Here is a 19,405-nt window from a genome sequence, read left to right as displayed (position 1 = left end):
TGTACCCCATCAACACTCCAATAATCAGCACATATCTACCCTCTCTATCTATGGTACTACTAGATAATACAAAGGGAACACGCCTATGTACAAGAATTGCAACGCCTCTGGCATATCTGCTAAAGCATGAAAAAACTCTGTGTGCACCCCAGCCCCTAGCAACGGAGGCTGTATCCGCCGGTGCTAAGTGTGTTTCTTGAAGCCGTGCTGCATAATTTAATACCTGTTTACGCTTATGTGTAGTGTTCAAACCCCGAACATTCCAAGACATCAACGTAAGTCTGGACGGTCCAGACTGTAGACCTACCCTGGCCATAGCGTAAGACTAAGAAAAAATACCAACAGGTGTATATCCGTCAATCCACTCTCACCGGCATCGCAATAACTCGCACAAATAAATGACCATGAAAACAACAAACACCCCGCCCCCCACTCACCACCCAGCCTCCCTGCATCCCAGGAGAGGCAATCCCCATACATTTGCGGGCTTTAAATGCAAAATACCAAAAACAATAAACATACAATGAAACAATGGCATTTCCAAAAAAATAAAACACCAATGAAGGAAGACAAAAAGGCCTTCGCCATAGGGGGTAGCAACGCCACGCCATGCGGGCATCCCAACTAAAGCGACCCCAGAAGTGATGTCAATAGAACAATCCGCCGGAAAACCCACATCAATGAAGCAATTAAGCATGAGCGAATTTTGCGAATCTGGCGTTCGCGAATTTTGCGAATTTGCGAACTCCCAATCCGCAAAATCCACGAATTCTCGCAAATTTGCGGATTTTTTTTTGTGTTTGCAAGGATTTCTGCCAGTTCGCGAGGGTTTTGTACCAGTTCGCAATTGCGAACTTACATGTTGGCTCGCAACGGTCGCGATTATGTTGTTTCTACGTCTGGTTCATCATCACAGGTTCCCAGCACCCTCTGCTTCACCCCTGCCACCCTCTGTTTCACCCATGCCACCCTCTGGTACATCAATGCCACCCTCTGGTTCATCATCACTGTAGATTATGGGGGGAAAAAGCAAGCACACCTGCCCTGCTTCAACTGACATGAATTAATTTGGGGTTGATTTATTAATGTGTCACTGTTTTAAAATTCCAGTCTGGCACCTGCTTCCTTATCTGTAATTTGCTTTCTGTTGCAGTGCAATTTTTTTTTCCAGGACCTTTGTGGCCTACTTGTAGCTATTCTATGAGCCTGCTGTGAGGGTCAGAGCAGGGTCATACAATTGTTGCAACTAGCAACTGAACTGGGAATTTGAGGATTTTTTTTTTGTGTTCGCAAGGATTTTTGCCAGTTTGCGAGGGTTTTGTACCAGTTCGCAATTGCGAACTTACATGTCGGCTCGCAACGGTCGTGATTATGTTGTTTCTACGTCTGGTTCATCATCACAGGTTCCCAGCACCCTCTGTTTCACCCCTGCCACCCTCTGTTTCACCCATGCCACCCTCTGGTACATCAATGCCACCCTCTGGGTCATCATCACTGTAGATTATGGGGGGAAAAAGCAAGCACACCTGCCCTGCTTCAACTGACATGAATTAATTTGGGGTTGATTTATTAATGTGTCACTGTTTTAAAATTCCAGTATGGCACCTGCTTCCTTATCTGTAATTTGCTTTCTGTTGCAGTGCATTTTTTTTTCCAGGACCTTTGTGGCCTACTTGTAGCTATTCTATGAGCCTGCTGTGAGGGTCAGAGCAGGGTCATACAATTGTTGCAACTAGCAACTGAACTCTGGAGGGGCCCCAGTTAGGAAGCACTACAGGGAATGCTTACTAATGATGAGTTTGAACTTTTGAACCTGCTGAATGCTTTCACTTTTGCAAAACTCGTTTTTCTGCAGAACAGCATTACAGCAACTGTAATGCCCCAAACAAGCTTACTTGTGAAAGTTGATTTCTAATCCAAAAGTGATCCAAAGAAAGTCAAAAGGCCTCAAATCCAAAAAAGTGCAGGCAAATGTCACCCTGAGGAGTTATTCTGATAAAAATCATCATTTTCAGAAGGTCCATGCTGCTTGCTAGTGGATTTCTTGTGCAGAATTGCAATTTTTGTAATTTCGCGAGTGCGAGATTGTTGCTGCCCGCCGCACCTACATGTTCGCAATTGCGAACTTACACCTCACGCCGCAAAATTGTATCACCAAGAAAAAAAAATCCGCTGCATGCGAATTTGCGGATTTTCTATAAATTTGCGAGCGTTTGCGGATTGCGAATTTACCGAAAATCCGCAAAATTTGCGAGCGGAACGGATTTTCCGCCCATGCTTAGAAGCAATACTATGAGCAGAGCCCAGGGATTAGACAATAAAAAGCGGTCAACCCTGGCCGGTTTCAGCAAAAAGGTCAACACTGGACTGCGTGTCGTCACGGGACGGAGAACGTGGCGCGGGCCTGGAAGCCGATGGTGAACCCTTTCGTTTATAGCCCTGACAAAATTCTTGTGCCTCCATGGGGGATTCAAATATGCGGAATCAACCATCCACATCAACTTTCAACCTGGCCGGATACAGCATTCCGTATTTTAGACCCAGATTGCGCAGAGTTGCTTTGACGCCAGTGTATTTGTGACGTGCCTCCTGAACCATCTGTGTGAAGTCAGGGAAGAAGGACAAAATGCCGCCCTGCCACCGCACTTCTCCCGCCTCTCGCGCAGCGCGAAGCAGTGCATCCCGGTCTTGGAAGTTCATGATTCTAGCAATAATGGGGCATGGGGGCTGCTTAGGGTGAGGTCTAGGACCCAGCTATCTGTGGGCTCGTTCGACCACAAAGCCATCAGTGAAGGTTTCCCTGCCGAACAGTTCAATGAGGAGATGTTCAACAAAAGTGTCAAAACGCCCCATCGCATCTTCTCCGACACGCCTATTATACGTATATTGTTGCGCCGGCTACGCGCTTCCAAGCCCTCATTTTTTATGGCCACGTCCTTGAGAGATTTTTCGACGCACTCCAGCCTCTTCAGTGCCTTGGCGGCACCATCCTCCACATCCGATATTCAGGATTCCGCCACGTCCAGGCGTCGGTCATGGGCCTGCACCTTGGTTCCCATATCGGCAATCTTCTGCTCAAGGCTGTCGAAGCGGGTATCAAGCGCCTTGAATCCTGCACGCATTTCGCCCATCATGGCAGTGACCATGGTAGCGGTGTCCCCCATGTCCACGGAACCGACAGCTCCAGTAGATGAACCAGGTGGAGGGTCCGTCACGAGGAGGGAAGTTTTGTCAAAGCTCAGCTTCCTCTGATTTGGGTCTCTCTTCCCCATGGCCAAAGCTGTGGAAAGTGCACTACTGTGGAAAGTGCACTGCGCAGGAGAAATAATGTGTGGCTTCAGACAGCGAGGTAAGATATAGCTGAGGCAGAGCAATGTTAGGTGCCAGGCAGATGTATGCACAGACTGGTCTCAGTGTGTGGCGTAAATTCGGCCATGCAACTCCAAGGTAGAGTAAACTGCGCCCTACCCACGCGTCCAAGTGTCGATATCGTCAGGTCGTTTTTCTTTTTTTACTGGGTCAGAGCCTGGACATGGAGGGTGGCAGCTGCTCAGTCAGCAGGCCACATCTGGTGGGCGCACCGCGTCACCAATGAGGGGCAGTGTCCGATGTATAAATGCCCCTCGCCTGTGGAAGTATTATGGTGGAGCGCCTCACGCCAGGAGCCGAATGCAGGAGGTTGATGGGGAAACAAGGGTCCCCCCGTGTGTGTCTAGGGTGGGTCCGCCAATGATCTCCAGGAAGCGCCCCCGGAACCCCCTGCCACTGCCCACCACCCCCGCAGCCACCGAATGGACGGTCCCGCCCGCAGCCCTAGATCCGCCGCAGGCCTGCAATCGAGGCCCAGGCCACAGTGCGCGTCCAGGCCCAAATGCCCCGACCCCACCCAGGAGCCCGGCGCCCCCACCCAAGAGCCCACGGAAGACCGGCAGCAAGCGTGAGTACCCGCGGGCAGAGCGCGAAAGGGCAGCAGGCCCGGCAGGGGAGCCCTGCACTGCACTTACCCAGAAATCCGGCGCAGAGAGGGAAGATGGCTCCGAGGGCCGGACGGCCTCAATTCCTCTCTGCCGTCGACACCTCCAATAACGTTCCCTGGGCCTCAGGAGCCACTCGGGTGGACGGGGTGGCTTCCTCTTGCGGATCCGTTGGTGATGTGGGGACAAGGAGCGACGGATCACATACTATTCGCCGCCGTCGGGAGCCCGCATGGAGGAGCTTCACGGCGAGGCAGCCATTCCGATCGCCTCCGTGGCCACGCTCCCACTTTTTGAGTCCTTATTAGCGATTTGTTAAAAATCGATATTAAGGACTCGCAAAACTGAATTTTCATACATCTTGCCCTATAACATTAGCCTTTGGGTTTTTTCTGTGAGCTTCTAGGGTTTTTTAATGTAAAGTAACACTGAATTACTATAGGTAAATGTAACCCCACGTCGGAGGCCAGGCCCTGCAGCTAACACCACCAGATACAGCAAATCCTACGTTTTGCATGGTCTTTCACTGTGTGCTGTAGTGGGGTGTCCCTAGCGCCTAGCTATAGCTGTAGCTAAAGAGGAGGGAGCAAACATGGCCCCATGGTTTTGGCTCTGAGGACCCACTCCACCGTAGACTAGCATAATTTTTATGGAGAGAGGTATCACACGCCTCCCCTCCCAATGGGGATTTCAACCCAAGAACCCCATTCCCTGAGGCACCTGATGTACTTTTTAGAGGGAGGGGGCATGTAGCACCGTCCCGTGCCGAATTCAGCCAAGGGACTTCATCCCCTGGTCCCAGCAGCATTTTTAAGGGGGTGTATATGGCCTCCTTTATCGGGCATATTTCTGCCCCAAGAACCTAATTTGAAAGGGTAGGGGGTCATGCGGCCTACCTCCCTGGGAACATTTCAGCCTGGGAACCCTATCCCTTGGCATTATTATTTGGGGCACCTCCCTGGGCCAATTTTAGCCCCGGGGACCAGGCGCCCCCTTCCATAAAAATGAATGACAGCCACAGCGGTGGACTCCCTAGAGCCTCTTTAGGCACACAGAGGGGGACTGCATGGCTTCCCTCCCTATAAATGATTAGATAGGACTCAGGGATGAGCTGCCCAGGCCTCTAATGGTTTGGGCAGGGGGTCCACGTGTCCCTCAACCCATAAAAATAGCTTTTGGCTCCCGGACTAATCTTACCATGGCATAATATATTAAAATGCAGCCATTTTATTTTTAATCTTGCAAGAGTCCTGCGGGAATGTGGAATTTTTGCTGTTTTTCTTCTTTTTAGGCCTGGGAGGGTACACCTGGGTTTCCACTTTGAGGCTTAGGGTGCCAGGGTATCCCTACCCTCCCCCATATGTCTTTTTTTCTTTTTATACAAATTCAGGACAGGTGACTAAGTCCTGTAATGACTGCCTGCAACATTTTTGTCATGTAGCTGGCAGTCAATCCATGAGCTCTCTCTCGAAGGAGTCTGAATCCCACTGGAGCGTGAAGGCCCAAGGAAAATGAAGCTTACTCAGAATGATCTATTTTTAAATTGGTGCTTCTGTCTAGGAGACTCTTGCATGCCCAACTGCCAACATATGCAATTATGTTTGAGCCTTTGGGCCATATGTATGAAGCTATTTTCGATTCGCAAAGGCCGAAATTCGCCGAATTTCGGCCTTTGCGAATCGGAAACGGCCATTTTTGCACATTTGCAATGTATGAAAAAGTAGCAAAATAAGGAATTGCAAAATTTTGCGATTCCTTATTTTGCCATAGCATTTAAGGAATCGCAATTTTGCGATTCCTTAATTGCTATGTAAGAAGCTTTTTTCTCTTGCGAATTTGGTTTAAGGAATCGCAATTTACCACCAACCAAAATTGCGATTCCTTTTCAATAAGGACAAATTGGCATTTTTCATTGTGGCATGTGACGCACATGCATGCCCTTAGGGCATCTATGTGCGCCATATGCGCACACATGTCATTTTCAGGGGTGCAGCAGGGTGTTCTTGAGACACCCCCTGCACCCTTGAAAATTCGCACAATTTGCGATTAGCAAATAGCGATTAGCAAATTTCCCCTTCATTCCTATGGGCCTCCTGGCCCATAGAAATGAATGGGAAGTATTCCTTATTTGCGAATTTGCAATTTGCGAATTCGCAAACAAGGAATAGTAAGGAATCGCTAAAATTCCTAGATTACCTGCATACATACCGTTTTGCGATTTCTAATTAGCGATTCCTTAAGATTCGCTAATTAAAATTCGCAAAACGGAAGTATGATACATATGGCCCTTTATTTCTCAAAAAGTACAAAACTGATTTATATCAAATCACAAAAGGCACAATCTGCTTACCAACATTTAGCTTCCTGATGAATTTTGTGTTATTCAGTTTAACAATTTTTGTCAAAACCTGTCTTAAAGAAGTTGACCGTAAATGTATGAGACTTTTACATTTTGGAACTCCCTTTCTTTCTTGGCCCTTTCTTGAAAGACCACCAGACTTTTTAGGAATGAGCTGAGGTCAATGAACTTGTTTTTTGGAAAGTTGTGTGAAGATTTGTCAAACTGGTCCAAAGTTATTAGCAAACCAAAAAATGTTCTGCTTTGGAAAAGCAGACCTTCCTACCACAACCGCCATTGGGTAGTTATGGTTAAGTCAGCAGTTTCATAGGAAAAGCATGTTTTGTGTTGCTAATTACTTTGGCCTATTTGACAAATTTCCCTGAGCCTCTCAAAAAATGTAGGAGGGAAATGTAGTCAAATTGATCCGCTGAGAAATCCTACCAGGGTAAGCAATGTGGGTCGAGTGACCGGCGAAGAGTAGAGACCCCATGTGGGAGCAGACCTCGGTAGCAAGGCGTCACGCCAGATGTGGTGGCCGCCACTGTCTGGTCCATGAAGACCCAGTATTTCTCTGTCATATGACGGTTCCGTTCTACGAGGTATCATAAAAGGGAAGCTTGGAAGTAGCGGGTGATATTAGACTGCCCTCCTTCTTGGGGCATTGTAGCAGAGTCTTTTTCAGCCAAGGCAAAATTGTACCCCACACAAATCGCTCGATCGCAGTCTGAATATGGCACAATGATTGAGGTGGAGACTCCAAGGAAACTGTTTGAAAAAGATACATGGCCCGCGGCAATATATTCATTTTAACAGCAGACAACCTCCCAAACCACATCAGGGGCAGGCATCGCCAACGAGCCGAGTCTGCACAAATGTGAGATAAAAGGGTAGTGTAGTTCACCGCCACTGTTTTAGCAAGACTCTTGTGGAGGATCAATCTAAGGTAGGTAACACCGTCCAATACAGAGTCAAAGGCGAAGCAGGCCTGTAGAGCACCAGCCGTTGGCTGGCCTGCGGTAAGGTTAAGTACTTGAGACTTCTGCATATTAATTTTAAAGCTAGAGATCTGGCTGAAAGTCCATAGGTCATCCACAGTAGCCGGCAGGGAGGTCAAGGGATGTGCCACTGAGAAAATGACGTCATCCCCGTAGAGGCTAATGAGATGGTGATCTAACCCGAACAGTATACCTTGCGCCAAGGGGTTGTCCCAAAGTCATTGAGCGAGGAGCTCCATATTAAGGGTAAAAGGCAAAGGGGAGAGGGGGCAACTCTGCCTTGTCCCCCGCCCCACTGCTAAGCCATCCAAGAGCAAGCCAATAACCCTAACAACTGCTGCCATAGAGCTATAGATGCTCACTACTCACTTTCAAAACCGGGGCCCCAACCCAAAACGCTCGAGAGTAGCGAATAGATATGGCCAGTGCACCAGGTCAAAAGCCTTTTCGGCATCGACTGCTAGCAATAGGGCTTTTTCTTTGGACCGTTGCACCCTATCAATTAAGTGGCAGATACATTTGGTATTATCCCCACATTGCCGCCCCGGAATGAAGCCCGACTGATCCGGGTCAACCAAACCCGGCATTCGAGAGTTCAGCCTGTATACCAAAATGCTAGTGACCAACTTCGCATCAACGTTCAGCAGGGAAATCAGAAGGTAAGAACTACAAAGCTCTGAGTCTTTCCCCGGTTTGGGATGACCGAGATAGAAGACTGTAACGTATCAGCGAAGGAGTTAAACAAATGGGTGAGTAACGGGGTTAGTTTGGCGCAAAGTTTTTATAAAAAAGAGCTCTAAAGCCATCCGGGCCTGGTGCTTTCAGGACCTTCAACCGGGCAATAGCAGAGATCACTTCTTCAATACGAAAAGGGGCTTCCAGGGCCTCAGCCTCGAACACACTCATTGGGATCGGAGAGCATGGAAGAGTCCGCAGTATAGAGATTTTGGTAAAAAGAACGGCATGCAGCCAGTATACCGGCATCCTCCTTAATCGCCTGCCCACCCTGGTAGTGTTTTGATAGCCTGCGCATCTCGCTGCCTTCGCAGGCAATGAGCCAGCATACGGCCTCCTTTATTGGAGCCTGCATAGTATTTGTGCTTCAATCGGACCCCCGCATGTTCAGCCCGATCGAGACGTCGAAGCTAGAGTCGCTATTTTTCCAACTGCCGCCAAATTCTGGGAGCCCCAGTGCGTTTGTAAATAGCTTCCAATTCTCTAACGGTTGCTTCGAGTTCTGCGTGCTTGGACTGCCTGATCTTTTTCTCGTAGGCCGCCTTAGCAATGAGGGCCCCTCTCGCAACCATTTTAAGTGCTTCTCACACTGAGGATAGCAGCGTAGAGCTCACATCGTTAGTCGCTAAGTAGTTGGTCAGGCAACGCCTAATGTCGTTCCCCACGGCTGGGGACCGGAGTGGTGAATCTTGCAAACGCCAGTGTGAAGTGTAGGAAGACCGCGCAGAGGGAAAGCGCATAGTCAGAGTAATGTGTACATTTAAAAGTTGTGCTGCAACAGAGGGCTGCTTTTAAAATGACCTCAGGCTCTTGAGGTGCGCAAATGCAAGTGCAGAAAGGGTTGCTGGCCTCTAAACTGCCATGCCCTATTATATATTTGGGCCTTATAGGTAGTTTTAATCCACATTCCCCTATTATGCACTAGGGACTTATAGGGTAAGTCATGCCAATTATAAGTGTGTCCAAATATATAGTGTACCCTCATGTATATGTGTGTCTTTACTGTGTTTTCAACATAGCACTGGCCCTGGTTAAACAGAGCCCAGGGACAGTCAGAGTCAGTTACCAACAGTACCAGTCAACAAATGGCACGCATGATGACTTTGCAACAGTTAGGATTCATGGTTAATTTTTCAAATTAATATTTGGCTTAATTGCTACCATTTACGCTGATATATAGTGGGTTTACCCTTTTAGTTTCGCTACCATATTAAGTGCAGAATTAAATTTTCTTTCTGCTTGTGTATCCTTTTTAATTTTACTTTTTTTTAAACTGTTTTATAACAATATGTAATCTGTGGGGTGTATGCTAATGAAATATAAGTACAAAATGCATCTGATTCCACTGGGCTTTTCCCCGCAGTGTTAATATTCACACATCTGGGGTTGGATGAATGCATTTTAGTGCAGATATCTGCATCACCACACTAAAATGCATTAGTCATGCATTAAAGCACCAGTATGACCATGATGAGCTCAAGGCGGCCTGGCTGCATTTCACCAAAATAGCCAGTGGGGGTTTTAACTGGTGGTGCTGAACTTCTGGGTGGTATACCTTTCAGTTCTGGGCTGCTGCAGAGCATCTCTTTCAAATTCTGTCACACTTGACCCATGCCTGTCTAGAAGGACAGTAGGTTAGTGATTTTTCATTTTAGGGGGTTTGCAGCATTCAAGAATGTTTTTAGAGCTTATCATTGCTCAAAGGGCGTAATTTATAATATTTGTCTGTTTCCATTTCCTTCTTTGCTTTGTTTTACTTGTGACCACCCAAAGTGCCATGCTTTTGATTGTTTAATGTCAGTCATAAGTATACAGAAATCATGGAAATGTCGCACATGTGCAATCTAAATCTTGGCAGCTATGAGTATTATTACACAATGCATACATTTTCACCTCTCAGAGCACAATCTGCATATATATCTTTAGTTTTAATAGGATTACCACCTTTGGAACTATTTAGTGTTGTCTCTATTCCAGTGTTTTTGTCTGTGAAACTTCATTTTCAATATTGTGTGTCCATTGCTCACCATGACAGAGCATTTTCATACCAATAGAATACAACTTTTGACTACATATCTTTTGGTGTTATGGTTCTATCCTGAAGGAATTAATCAATTCCTTGTCATTCATCCTCAGTCTCTTCTTTGTGAAGTTTATTTCGATCTTAAAACAGTAAGCTAAGTAAAGAGAGGCTATTTGCCACTTTGTATGTATAAAACCTTTACCTTTTCAATAGATTTAACATAGATTATATATTTACATCCAGCTTTTAACTAAAGTTTACTTCACATTAACCTTTTTGTATATTGTCTGTGTAAATATTTCCATATTGCCACACTCACATTTCTTTTATTTTAAGCTTTTAAAATTGTCATGTCTTGTTGCATGTTTCTCTTGTAGATAACTTAGAAGACTGCCCATCAAAAACTACTCTGCATCCATGGTAGGTATTGCTTTCTACTGTCAATTAATAATTACTGATAATAGATTTCAAACCATCGACTATACCACCTACGAATAGGATAAAATGATCTCCTTAATGAGTAATGATAATCCAGAGTAATATGATCGTCTAATCCTCAAGTGTATATGTACGTGGTACAAATCTGTGGGATGAGGGAAGGAGGTGGCAACAGTTGTATACTTTCCTGTGTAATTTTACACATGACGTCAGTGTGGATTTAAGGAATTCATTTTTGATCAGGAACAAACCAAGAGGAAATTGAGAACTATTAGGAAGATAGAGCAGCCAATATAATTCACAAATGGTGACAGTTAAAAAGGTGTTTAGCCTAATTCTATATGGGTATATATTGAATAAAATGTGTTTCTACTAACAGACACAGATGTGAAGCTAGTTTGATTGTTTCTTCTGTAACAAGGAAGCACTTTAGAATGGACTACAATATAAGTGAAGGCCCTGTAGATATTCTGATATTGAATAGAATTATGCCTCTCAGCACTGTCCTAAATTTTAACTACAAGAAAAGAGGACAGGTATGGGTAAGGTGCTTATAATAAGGTGTTAGGACTGGCATACTTGGCATGGGTTACCCTTTCTTTTTGCCTCTAAATTCTGTATTTTTGATGGTGTGATGGACTTCTTTTTTGCTGGTTTATGTACTCTGGATACTTTACTACTGCTAGTCAGTGCTAAAGTGCAAGTGCTCCCTGTTTGAATTGTTATCCCGATTGGTTATCCATGATTGGCATATTTGACCTAATGACAAGTCCCTGGTGGTAAAGGGAGTCGAATTTGATGACTCCCTTTCTATGAAGACCCAAATTCAATCATTGGCGGGGACCTGTTTTGGGATGTTGAGGAACTTTTTGCCCCTTCTCTCGATCCCCCATCGGAAGACGCTTGTCCAAGCCTTGGTGGTGTTGGGATTGGATTATGCTAACGCTCTGTATCTTGGCGTGTCTGAATCCCTGCTTGGGAGTCTTCAAGTGGTCCAAAATGTGGCAGCCCGACCTACCTTCTTGTCTGGGCCAAGAATTCATTCCACCCCTCTTTTAGCTTCCTTGCACTGGCTACCGATTAAGAAATGGATCGCCTTCAAATCACTGGTGCTGGTTTTTAAGGCCTTCCATAAAATCTGTGCCCCATACCTTGGGGCCAGACTGCAACCCTACATTATGTGTCGAACTTTGCGGTCATCATCTCAGTCTTTGATAATCACCTCTCGCATTCAGCTTTCCCGGATGGGTGGTAGATCTTTCCAAGTGCTGGCTTCTTGCCTGGAATAGCTTGCCCCATGTTATGAGGAAATCCCAGGATCTCATCACCTTCAGACGGAAATTTAAAACCTGGCAATTCCAACAACAGCCTTAAACTGAGCTTGTTGGGTTTCATGGTACATGCAGGTCTTGTATGCTTCAGCACTGGGACACTCCCTGGAGTAGCCGTGCGCTTAATAAATACCTGCTAAAATAACAAAGGGCACCAGGTGTGCCCGAGGCCGGCAAATCAAATGCTGCTAGTGGGCCTGCAGCACTGATTGTGTCACCCACACGAGTAGCCTTGTAAACTTGCCTCAGGCTTGCCACTGTGGTGCCTGTGAGTGCAGTTTTAAACTTACATGTCAACCTGGCAAGAGCACCCTCTTGCCAGGCCATAATCCTCCCTTTTTCTATATATAAGGCACCCCTAAGTTAGGCCCTAGGTACCCCCATGGGCAGGGTGCAGTGTATTTGAAGGGTATGACATTTGCTAATGTTTTTTACATGTCTTGATACTGAAATACTACCAATTTGGTTTTTCACTATTGCAAGGCCTATCACTCCCAAAGGTTATCATTGGAGCTGCCTTGTAACATTTTAGAAGTGTAACTTTAAATTGAAAGAGATAGAGATTTGGAGTTTGGGCTCCCTGAACGTAGAATTAAAAAATATAGGCCAGATGTACAACTGTTATTTGCTGTCGCAAAGGGGATTTCAGCCACTTTGCGACCGCAAAATAGGTCAGCCTAATGTACTAACCCAATTTGTGAGTCGCTAACCTATTAGGGTCTCGCAAAATAGGGTTAGCGACTCGCTATTAGGAAGAGGCGTGTTAAGGGCATCCCTTCCTAATTGCGAATCCTTACCCAATGTATGATTGTTTTGCAACCTCAATTGCGGTCGCAAAACCCTCGCAGTCTACCACCCTTTTCAGAAGGGTGGTAAAGCATTCGCAAACGGGAAGGGGTACCCCAGGGACTGCTTCCCTTTGTGAATGGATGTATAAATATTTTTTAAGAGCAGGCAGTGCTCCCAGCATAACTGATGCATCGCCTCCGCTGGGACTCTGGAACTCATGAGTTGGAGCATGTGATGCTCCACAATAAAACGTTTGAAATGGAGCAAAAACAACAAGAGAAAGAGAAAACTGTTGCACTGTCACAAAATAAATTGTTGACGGTACATGAATTAAGTGTGAAGGAGCTGGACATCAAGCCAAAGCAGGTAGAGTCCATTTCAAATGATGGCACCGTACAGCCAGTGCAGTTTGGGTAAAAGGTGCGCATTCCAAAGGATCTGGTAAAAGGTAACAGGATTGGGAATGGCATACATGCTTCTTTGTGGAGTAAGGGGCAGCACTCCACATGAATGAGGTCCTTGACACCCATTGGGGGTGGGGGTCTTTGGAATCGCTTTGAGATAGAAGGTGGGATACTTTGACAGCCCTGGGGGAAATACAGAACCTCATCTACAATATCACAAAGGACGCCTTAATCACCCGGTATGGTTTAACCCCAGAGCAATATAAGGCAAATTTGAGATCTTTAAAGAAACTGATTCTCATACTTGGTTGGAATGTGTAACTCTTTTTTACAGAGCACTGGATGGTTGGATAAAGGGCAGCCAGGAACATGACTATCAGGGAATGTATAATTTGATTGTTTGGGAGCACTTGTATAGTCTTTGTATGCCATAGCTGCCCTAGCATCTGATTGATAGCAAGCTGAATGTCCCAAGGAAGCTTTCTCAGGTGACGGACTGCTGGACGAGTACCAGGGTCCACAAGGGGTATGTGGAAGACTCTGCCAAGGGTGGTCAGTGTCCCCAGCAGAAGAGTGTGGGGGCAGGGGTAAATAGAGGGAGTTCTCTAAAGGGCTCCAATCTAGTTCCCAGGGTACGGATTACCATCCACCAGGTGAGAAAAAGTCATGGATCTCAACAAGGATGCCTGCAGAGAGGGGTACCTACAAGTGTTATGCATGTGGTCATGAGGGATACATGAGGGGGGACCCCAAGTGGACACCGGCACCCACTGGTGCACAGTCATGGGGGTTGGCAAGTTAAGCACTTGGGGAGGAGTTGGTTCCAGGACAAGTGTGGGAGCCTACTGAGATGATTTATCAAAGAAAGGGAGAGTGATCAGTAGATCAGAGGACACTAATTACCACTTAAGGAAGTGGAAGGTCCAGTCACAGCGTGTGCCCGTACAGGTAATCTAACAAAGGGGGTTGCTGTACTGTTCCTAAAAAAGGGGAGGGGAAAGTTAGATAAGACTGACGTGACCGAAGATGTGAGTAGTACACCTTTGGGCATCCATTATGTTGGATGTATTTGCCTCACACACCCAAAAGGGCGTCATGCTTCATCATTGGCGGTTGCTCCTCGTCGGGGGGCGGTGCAATCCCCGACGGGCTCACCTCGAGGAGGGGCTCTTTATCGGAGATCTTTTTATCCAACTGCCCTTTGATGAAGTGCGGGTGTGTGGGTAGGAAAACAGGTAGACTTGGTGTGGTGATTAAAATGCAGCAAGGGGTGCCGGAAACAACTTTATTCTGGAGGTCCCCCTGCTACAATTAAAAAACTGTGTACAAGGGGCTCGCTGGGCGTCACCAGGTTAGGTAGAGTGACCCTAGAGAAGCCTTGAAAAACAAATGGTCAACATGTTTCTCGCATTAAGGTTAATCACCTGCGATTCATCAGGACCTTGTGTGGGTGAAAAATAATAAAAGAACTCAACAACATGCTAGTGTCATGTATGCGATATGGGTGTATATTACCTTGGTGGAAAGTCCTATGCCTAAAAGTCAAGGTCTAAGAGCCACATGAGTGCTCGGCGGGTCAGTTCAGCGGGGTTCAGCCGGATATCCGAACTCGGCGGGGATGGGTAGGTGCATCCACGCGGTCACGGGCTGATTTAGCTATACTTAAAGGCTGAACCCCGCTGAACCCAGTACCCGGAGGCTATACCACTGAGAACGGTGACAGCATCAGCGGGGGCTGGGTACTAAGGAGAATCTTTTCCCATGTGAGTTTCCCCAAGAAGGTGATATCCGACCGAGGTACCAACTTCATATCCAAGTGTATTAGGTTCCTGTGGAAGGAGTGTGATGTATCTACAAGTTCACCACTCCTTACCATCCCAAAGTAATGGGTTGGTGAGAGGTTCAACCAAACCTTGAACGGCATGATTGGGGGTCTGTGAGACCCCATGAGGCATAAGTTTAACATCCTCTTGTCATGCCTTCTCTTTGCTTACTGGAAGGTACCACAGAAGTCACTGGTTTCAGCCACTTTAAGCTGCTTTATAGGCACCCTCTGAGGAGACCTCCTAGTCTTGTGAAAGAAGGCTGAAAGAAGGGTCCCAGCAATCCCCCAGGATGCCTTAAGCTATTTACTGGCCTTTATAAACCAGACTGAGCTTCAATAAGCTTGCTCAGTTGAACCTGGAAGTAAGCCAGTAAGATTTGAAACACTGGTATCACTAGTATGCCACTCTGTTTGAGTTTCATCCTGGCCAGACAGTGTGGGACATGGCCCCAGCAGCGCTGTGTGCTCTCCAGATCAAGTTGACTAGGCCTTATGAGATGTTGGAGCACAAGAGGGATGTCAAATATCTGGTGAACTTGCGGGTTCCAATGAACTAATTAAGGGTGCTACATGTGAACTGTCTCAAGTCTCACTTTGAGAGGTCTGGAGAGAACATGCTCTTGGCAACACGTGATGGGTGGAAGAGGAGATTGAGCCTCTTTCTGACATCCTTTATGCCAAGGAGCAAGATGGGTCAGTAGAAGGTGTGAACCTCTCTTCTGCCCTGACACCTGAACAGCAGAATGACTATTGCCAGTTGCTGGGGCAGTTTGCCACTCTGTTTTACCTAATCCCACTAGTCATACATTGTTGTACCCACGATGTGGACACTGGGGATAGTCCAACTGTGAAGCATGATATTTACAGGTTGACTGACAGGGTCAAAGCCAGCATCATGGAAGATTTTTCCAAGATGCTGGCCTTAAGGATGATCGAGCCCTCCAACAGTCCATGGGCCAGCCCAGTGGTCTTGGTTCCGAAGGCAGCTGCACACCTGGTACAGTTCTGTGTGGGCTACTGTTCCAGCTGTTCCTCGCCACCGATTGGGGCGCCTCGCGTTGGGGTAGGTTACACACCCTGGCTGCTCGTATCTGAGGTATCTTACCTTGTCGAACAGCCCCACGGGAACAGACTGCGGGGCCCTATAGTGTTTCTGCTGGGGTCTCCCCCCTAGAGCAGGACCATTTGGCCTGCTCCCTGATTGACCCAGTGAGGTTGTATCTTTCTTCTTTCCTTTTTTGTTTACCTTATTCTCACTGTGTAGTACATAATACCCGAGGTCCTGAAGAATTGCCAGACAGGCAAGAAACATGTCGACCTTTTTAGAGGGTTGAGTTAGCCCACTGTAGACTAAGCAGTTCCTATCTGCCCTCCTACCATTTTAACCAAGGGAGTCAGCCACGTTAATAAAGTCCCTTGTGGACTGACTCACCTTCTTTTAAATCTCACCACTCCCTCATGACTATACCTCCACCAGACCCCTTACACGCACTCAAACCATTGGCTGGAACAAAAGATCTCCAACAAAGAGCGCCTACGGCGCCCGTCAGACATTGCAGCGCCAGTCTGACGAGGAGCAGGAGACCAATGATGAAGCATGACACCTAGGTTTCTGGGTGTGTGAGGTCTTCTAGTTCCAACAAGGGAACACTCCGTTCCCTGCTTTCGTTCTACTCCATACTGTCACACATACTTCCTTTACTTTCCCTGGGGAACTTTGTATTCTTTTGCATTATAATGGGCTACTGTGGGCTTAACACCATCACTAAGACTGATGCACACCCCATTCCCGAGCTGATAAGCTCATAGATCGGCTGGGAGCTGCCAAGTCCCTCAGTACATTTGATTTAAGACCTAGACTGAGGTTAGAGCCTTTATAGGTCTCACTGATTATCACTGGTTATTACAGGAGATATATTAAGGGCTTTGGCACCATTGTTGCCCTCCTAACGGAACTGGCTTCTAGGAAGCAGCCAAAGAAAGTGATATGTACCGACGCCTGGCAAAATGCTGGTGATGCCCTGAAGGCAGCTATGTGAATGGCACCCATGCTCAGGGCACCTGCCTTCTCCCGAGAATTATTTGTGCAGACAGATGCTACAGAGCATGGTGAAGGGTGGGTACTCTCACAGCTGGAGGATGTGTGCCTGGACAAACCTTTAGCCTTCATTAGCAATGAATAACTTCCCCAGGAACAGAGGTGGAGAGGAATTGAGCAAGAAGACTTTACTGTGGTCCGGGCATTGAGGAAGCTAAGACCCTACTTGTTTGGGACTTACTTCCAGATTTAGAAAGACCACAGACCATCAGATGGTTGATGCCAATAAAGGGTGAGAAGCCAACACTGTTGAGGTGGTCCATTTCCCTACAGGGGATAACCTTTACAGTGGAACACCGGACCTGGTACAGAACCCACACATTCTTCTACCTTAGTGATAACTCTCAGGAGGTTGGGACGTTCTCCTTACTTTCATCTGGAAGGACCACATGTTAGACATGGCATACTAGGCGTGGTTTTCCCTGTCTTTCTGCCCCTGCCACCTGTAATTTTGATGGTGTGCTCCCTGTGTAATTGTGATTCTGGTTATCCATGATTGGTATGTTTGATTTACTGAAACATCCTTGGTAAAATGCACTATGCGTGTCCAGGGCCTGCAAATCAAATGCTACTAGTGAGTCTGCAGCACTGAATGTGCCATACACATGAGTTGTCATGTAAACTTGTCTCTGGCCTTCCATTGCATTGCCCGTGAGTGCACTTTCAAACTGTCATGTTGACCTGGCAAGTGTAACCACTTGCTAGGCCATACCTTTCCCTTTTCCTACATGTAAAGCACCCCTGAGGTAGGTCTAAGGTACCCCCATTGGCAGCGTTCAGTATATGTGAAAGGTAGGACATATGCTGGTATTTTACATGTCCTGATAGTGAAAATACTGCCACTTTTGTTTTTCACTATTGCAAGGCCTGTCTCTCCCATAGGTTATCATAGGAGCTGCCTTGTAACAATATACAAGTTTAACTTTCAAATGGGAAAAGATGTTTGGGCTCCCTGAGCTCAGAACATTAAAATACATCTTTTAGTCAAGGTTTTTTTTATATTGTGTGTTTGAAAACGCACTTTTTGAAAGTGGCCATTTTCTTGTTTAACCATCCTTAACCATCCTGTGGATTCCACGCCTGGTTTAGACTGACAGGGCTGTTTGTGCATTCATTCTAGACAGTCACACAAAAGGAACTGAGGTGTGTCCTACATATCCAGATGAGCCATCACTAGACTGATGGGTCTTCCTGGGCAAGACAGGTGGGAGAAGTTGTCATCAACACCTGAGTAGGGCTGTACCTGTCCTCTCACAATGCTGTCTCCACCCTTCTGAAGTGTGTCTGGAGCCAAGGCTGGGCAGGGCAAGAATTTGTGAGCAACAAAGACTTTCTTTGAAGTTTGCAAACTTTAAGGGCAAAATGGATGTCATTATTTGACATAAAACCTGAGATTTTTAGAACACTCCTGTTGTTAGAAATGGGGATCTCTGGTTGACAAAGGTATGTCCAAGGAAAGACCCTTCCTTCTAGTCAGGGTAAAGGGATTATATACTTTAGATAACCCCTGCTCACCCTCTTGGTAGCTTGAGACTAGCAGACAGGCTTATCCCTAAGACTATGTGTAAAGTATTTGCACCCGACACACAGTAACAAAATGAAAACAAGGCAAAAGGACATCACAAATATCTTTATTTAACCCCTTGCCTGCGGCCGGAATTCCGCTCCTGTGCGGCACATTCCGATTGCGGGCGTGGTCATGACGGCCCCCAGCCGTCATCAGCACAAGAGCACTGTGTGCCAAGATGGCCGGGGGCCGTCATCAGCATGGAAGGGGTTAAACCAAACAAAACCATAACAACAAAAATCCAATATTCATGTACCAAGATATTACTTGTAGGACGGTTACTTCAGCAATAATACTATACAAACAAATAGCTCCACCTGGGGCAAATTGATGTAGTGACAGGCACAAATCCAAGTACGGCGCCAACCTCTAGGTGCACAGGTCGGGCATGAAGTCACACAGACCCCTAAACATCAGTACCTTGGAAACAATGTCAACAGACGATGCATGGCGTCGTGGAGGTGAGGCCTCGGTTGCTAACACAAAGCTGACTCCTTTCTTCCACAGGGGAGGCGAGGTGTCGAGTCTGTGAGAAGGTGAGGTATCGAGTCCAGGACAGTTGAAGAGAAGTGAAGTGGAGTTGGCACTAAGGTGTCTGTTCCAGTGAGGCGATACAACGTAAAAGAGTTCATAACGTCACTCATGTCAGCTATTGGTTCCATAAGAATGTGATGCTAGTGGTGATGGCATTATTACGTGCCCTGGCATCGGGAAGACCAATAACTGCAGGCATCGTAGTGTGTCAGGCGGTGTGTAGTGCATTTACGAGCAATGCCCCTGGATTTGGTGCATGTTGTTGCATCACTTATAATGTTGCTGACAGTGCCAGATTTGTTGTTCTTGCTTTGTAGCACCAATCAGACAATTGTCAGGGCCCAGGAACTA

General features: G+C 46.6%; 1 protein-coding gene across 1 annotated transcript in view; it reads left to right on the top strand.

The window, feature by feature from the left end:
• The window catches only part of LOC147712936 (cytosolic phospholipase A2 gamma-like), a 405,968-nt gene that overhangs the window by 13,757 nt on the left and 372,806 nt on the right, over nt 1-19,405 (top strand). Inside the window, exon 2 of the mRNA XM_086923599.1 lies at nt 10,446-10,488. Coding sequence (XP_086779725.1) covers nt 10,486-10,488 — 3 coding nt within the window. The 5' untranslated portion in view covers nt 10,446-10,485. The remainder of the gene's footprint in view (nt 1-10,445; nt 10,489-19,405) is intronic.

This window comes from Lissotriton vulgaris, chromosome 5 (assembly GCF_964263255.1).
Source record: "Lissotriton vulgaris chromosome 5, aLisVul1.2, whole genome shotgun sequence".
NCBI lineage: Eukaryota > Metazoa > Chordata > Amphibia > Caudata > Salamandridae > Lissotriton > Lissotriton vulgaris.
This window is presented reverse-complemented; position numbering and strand designations above follow the sequence as displayed.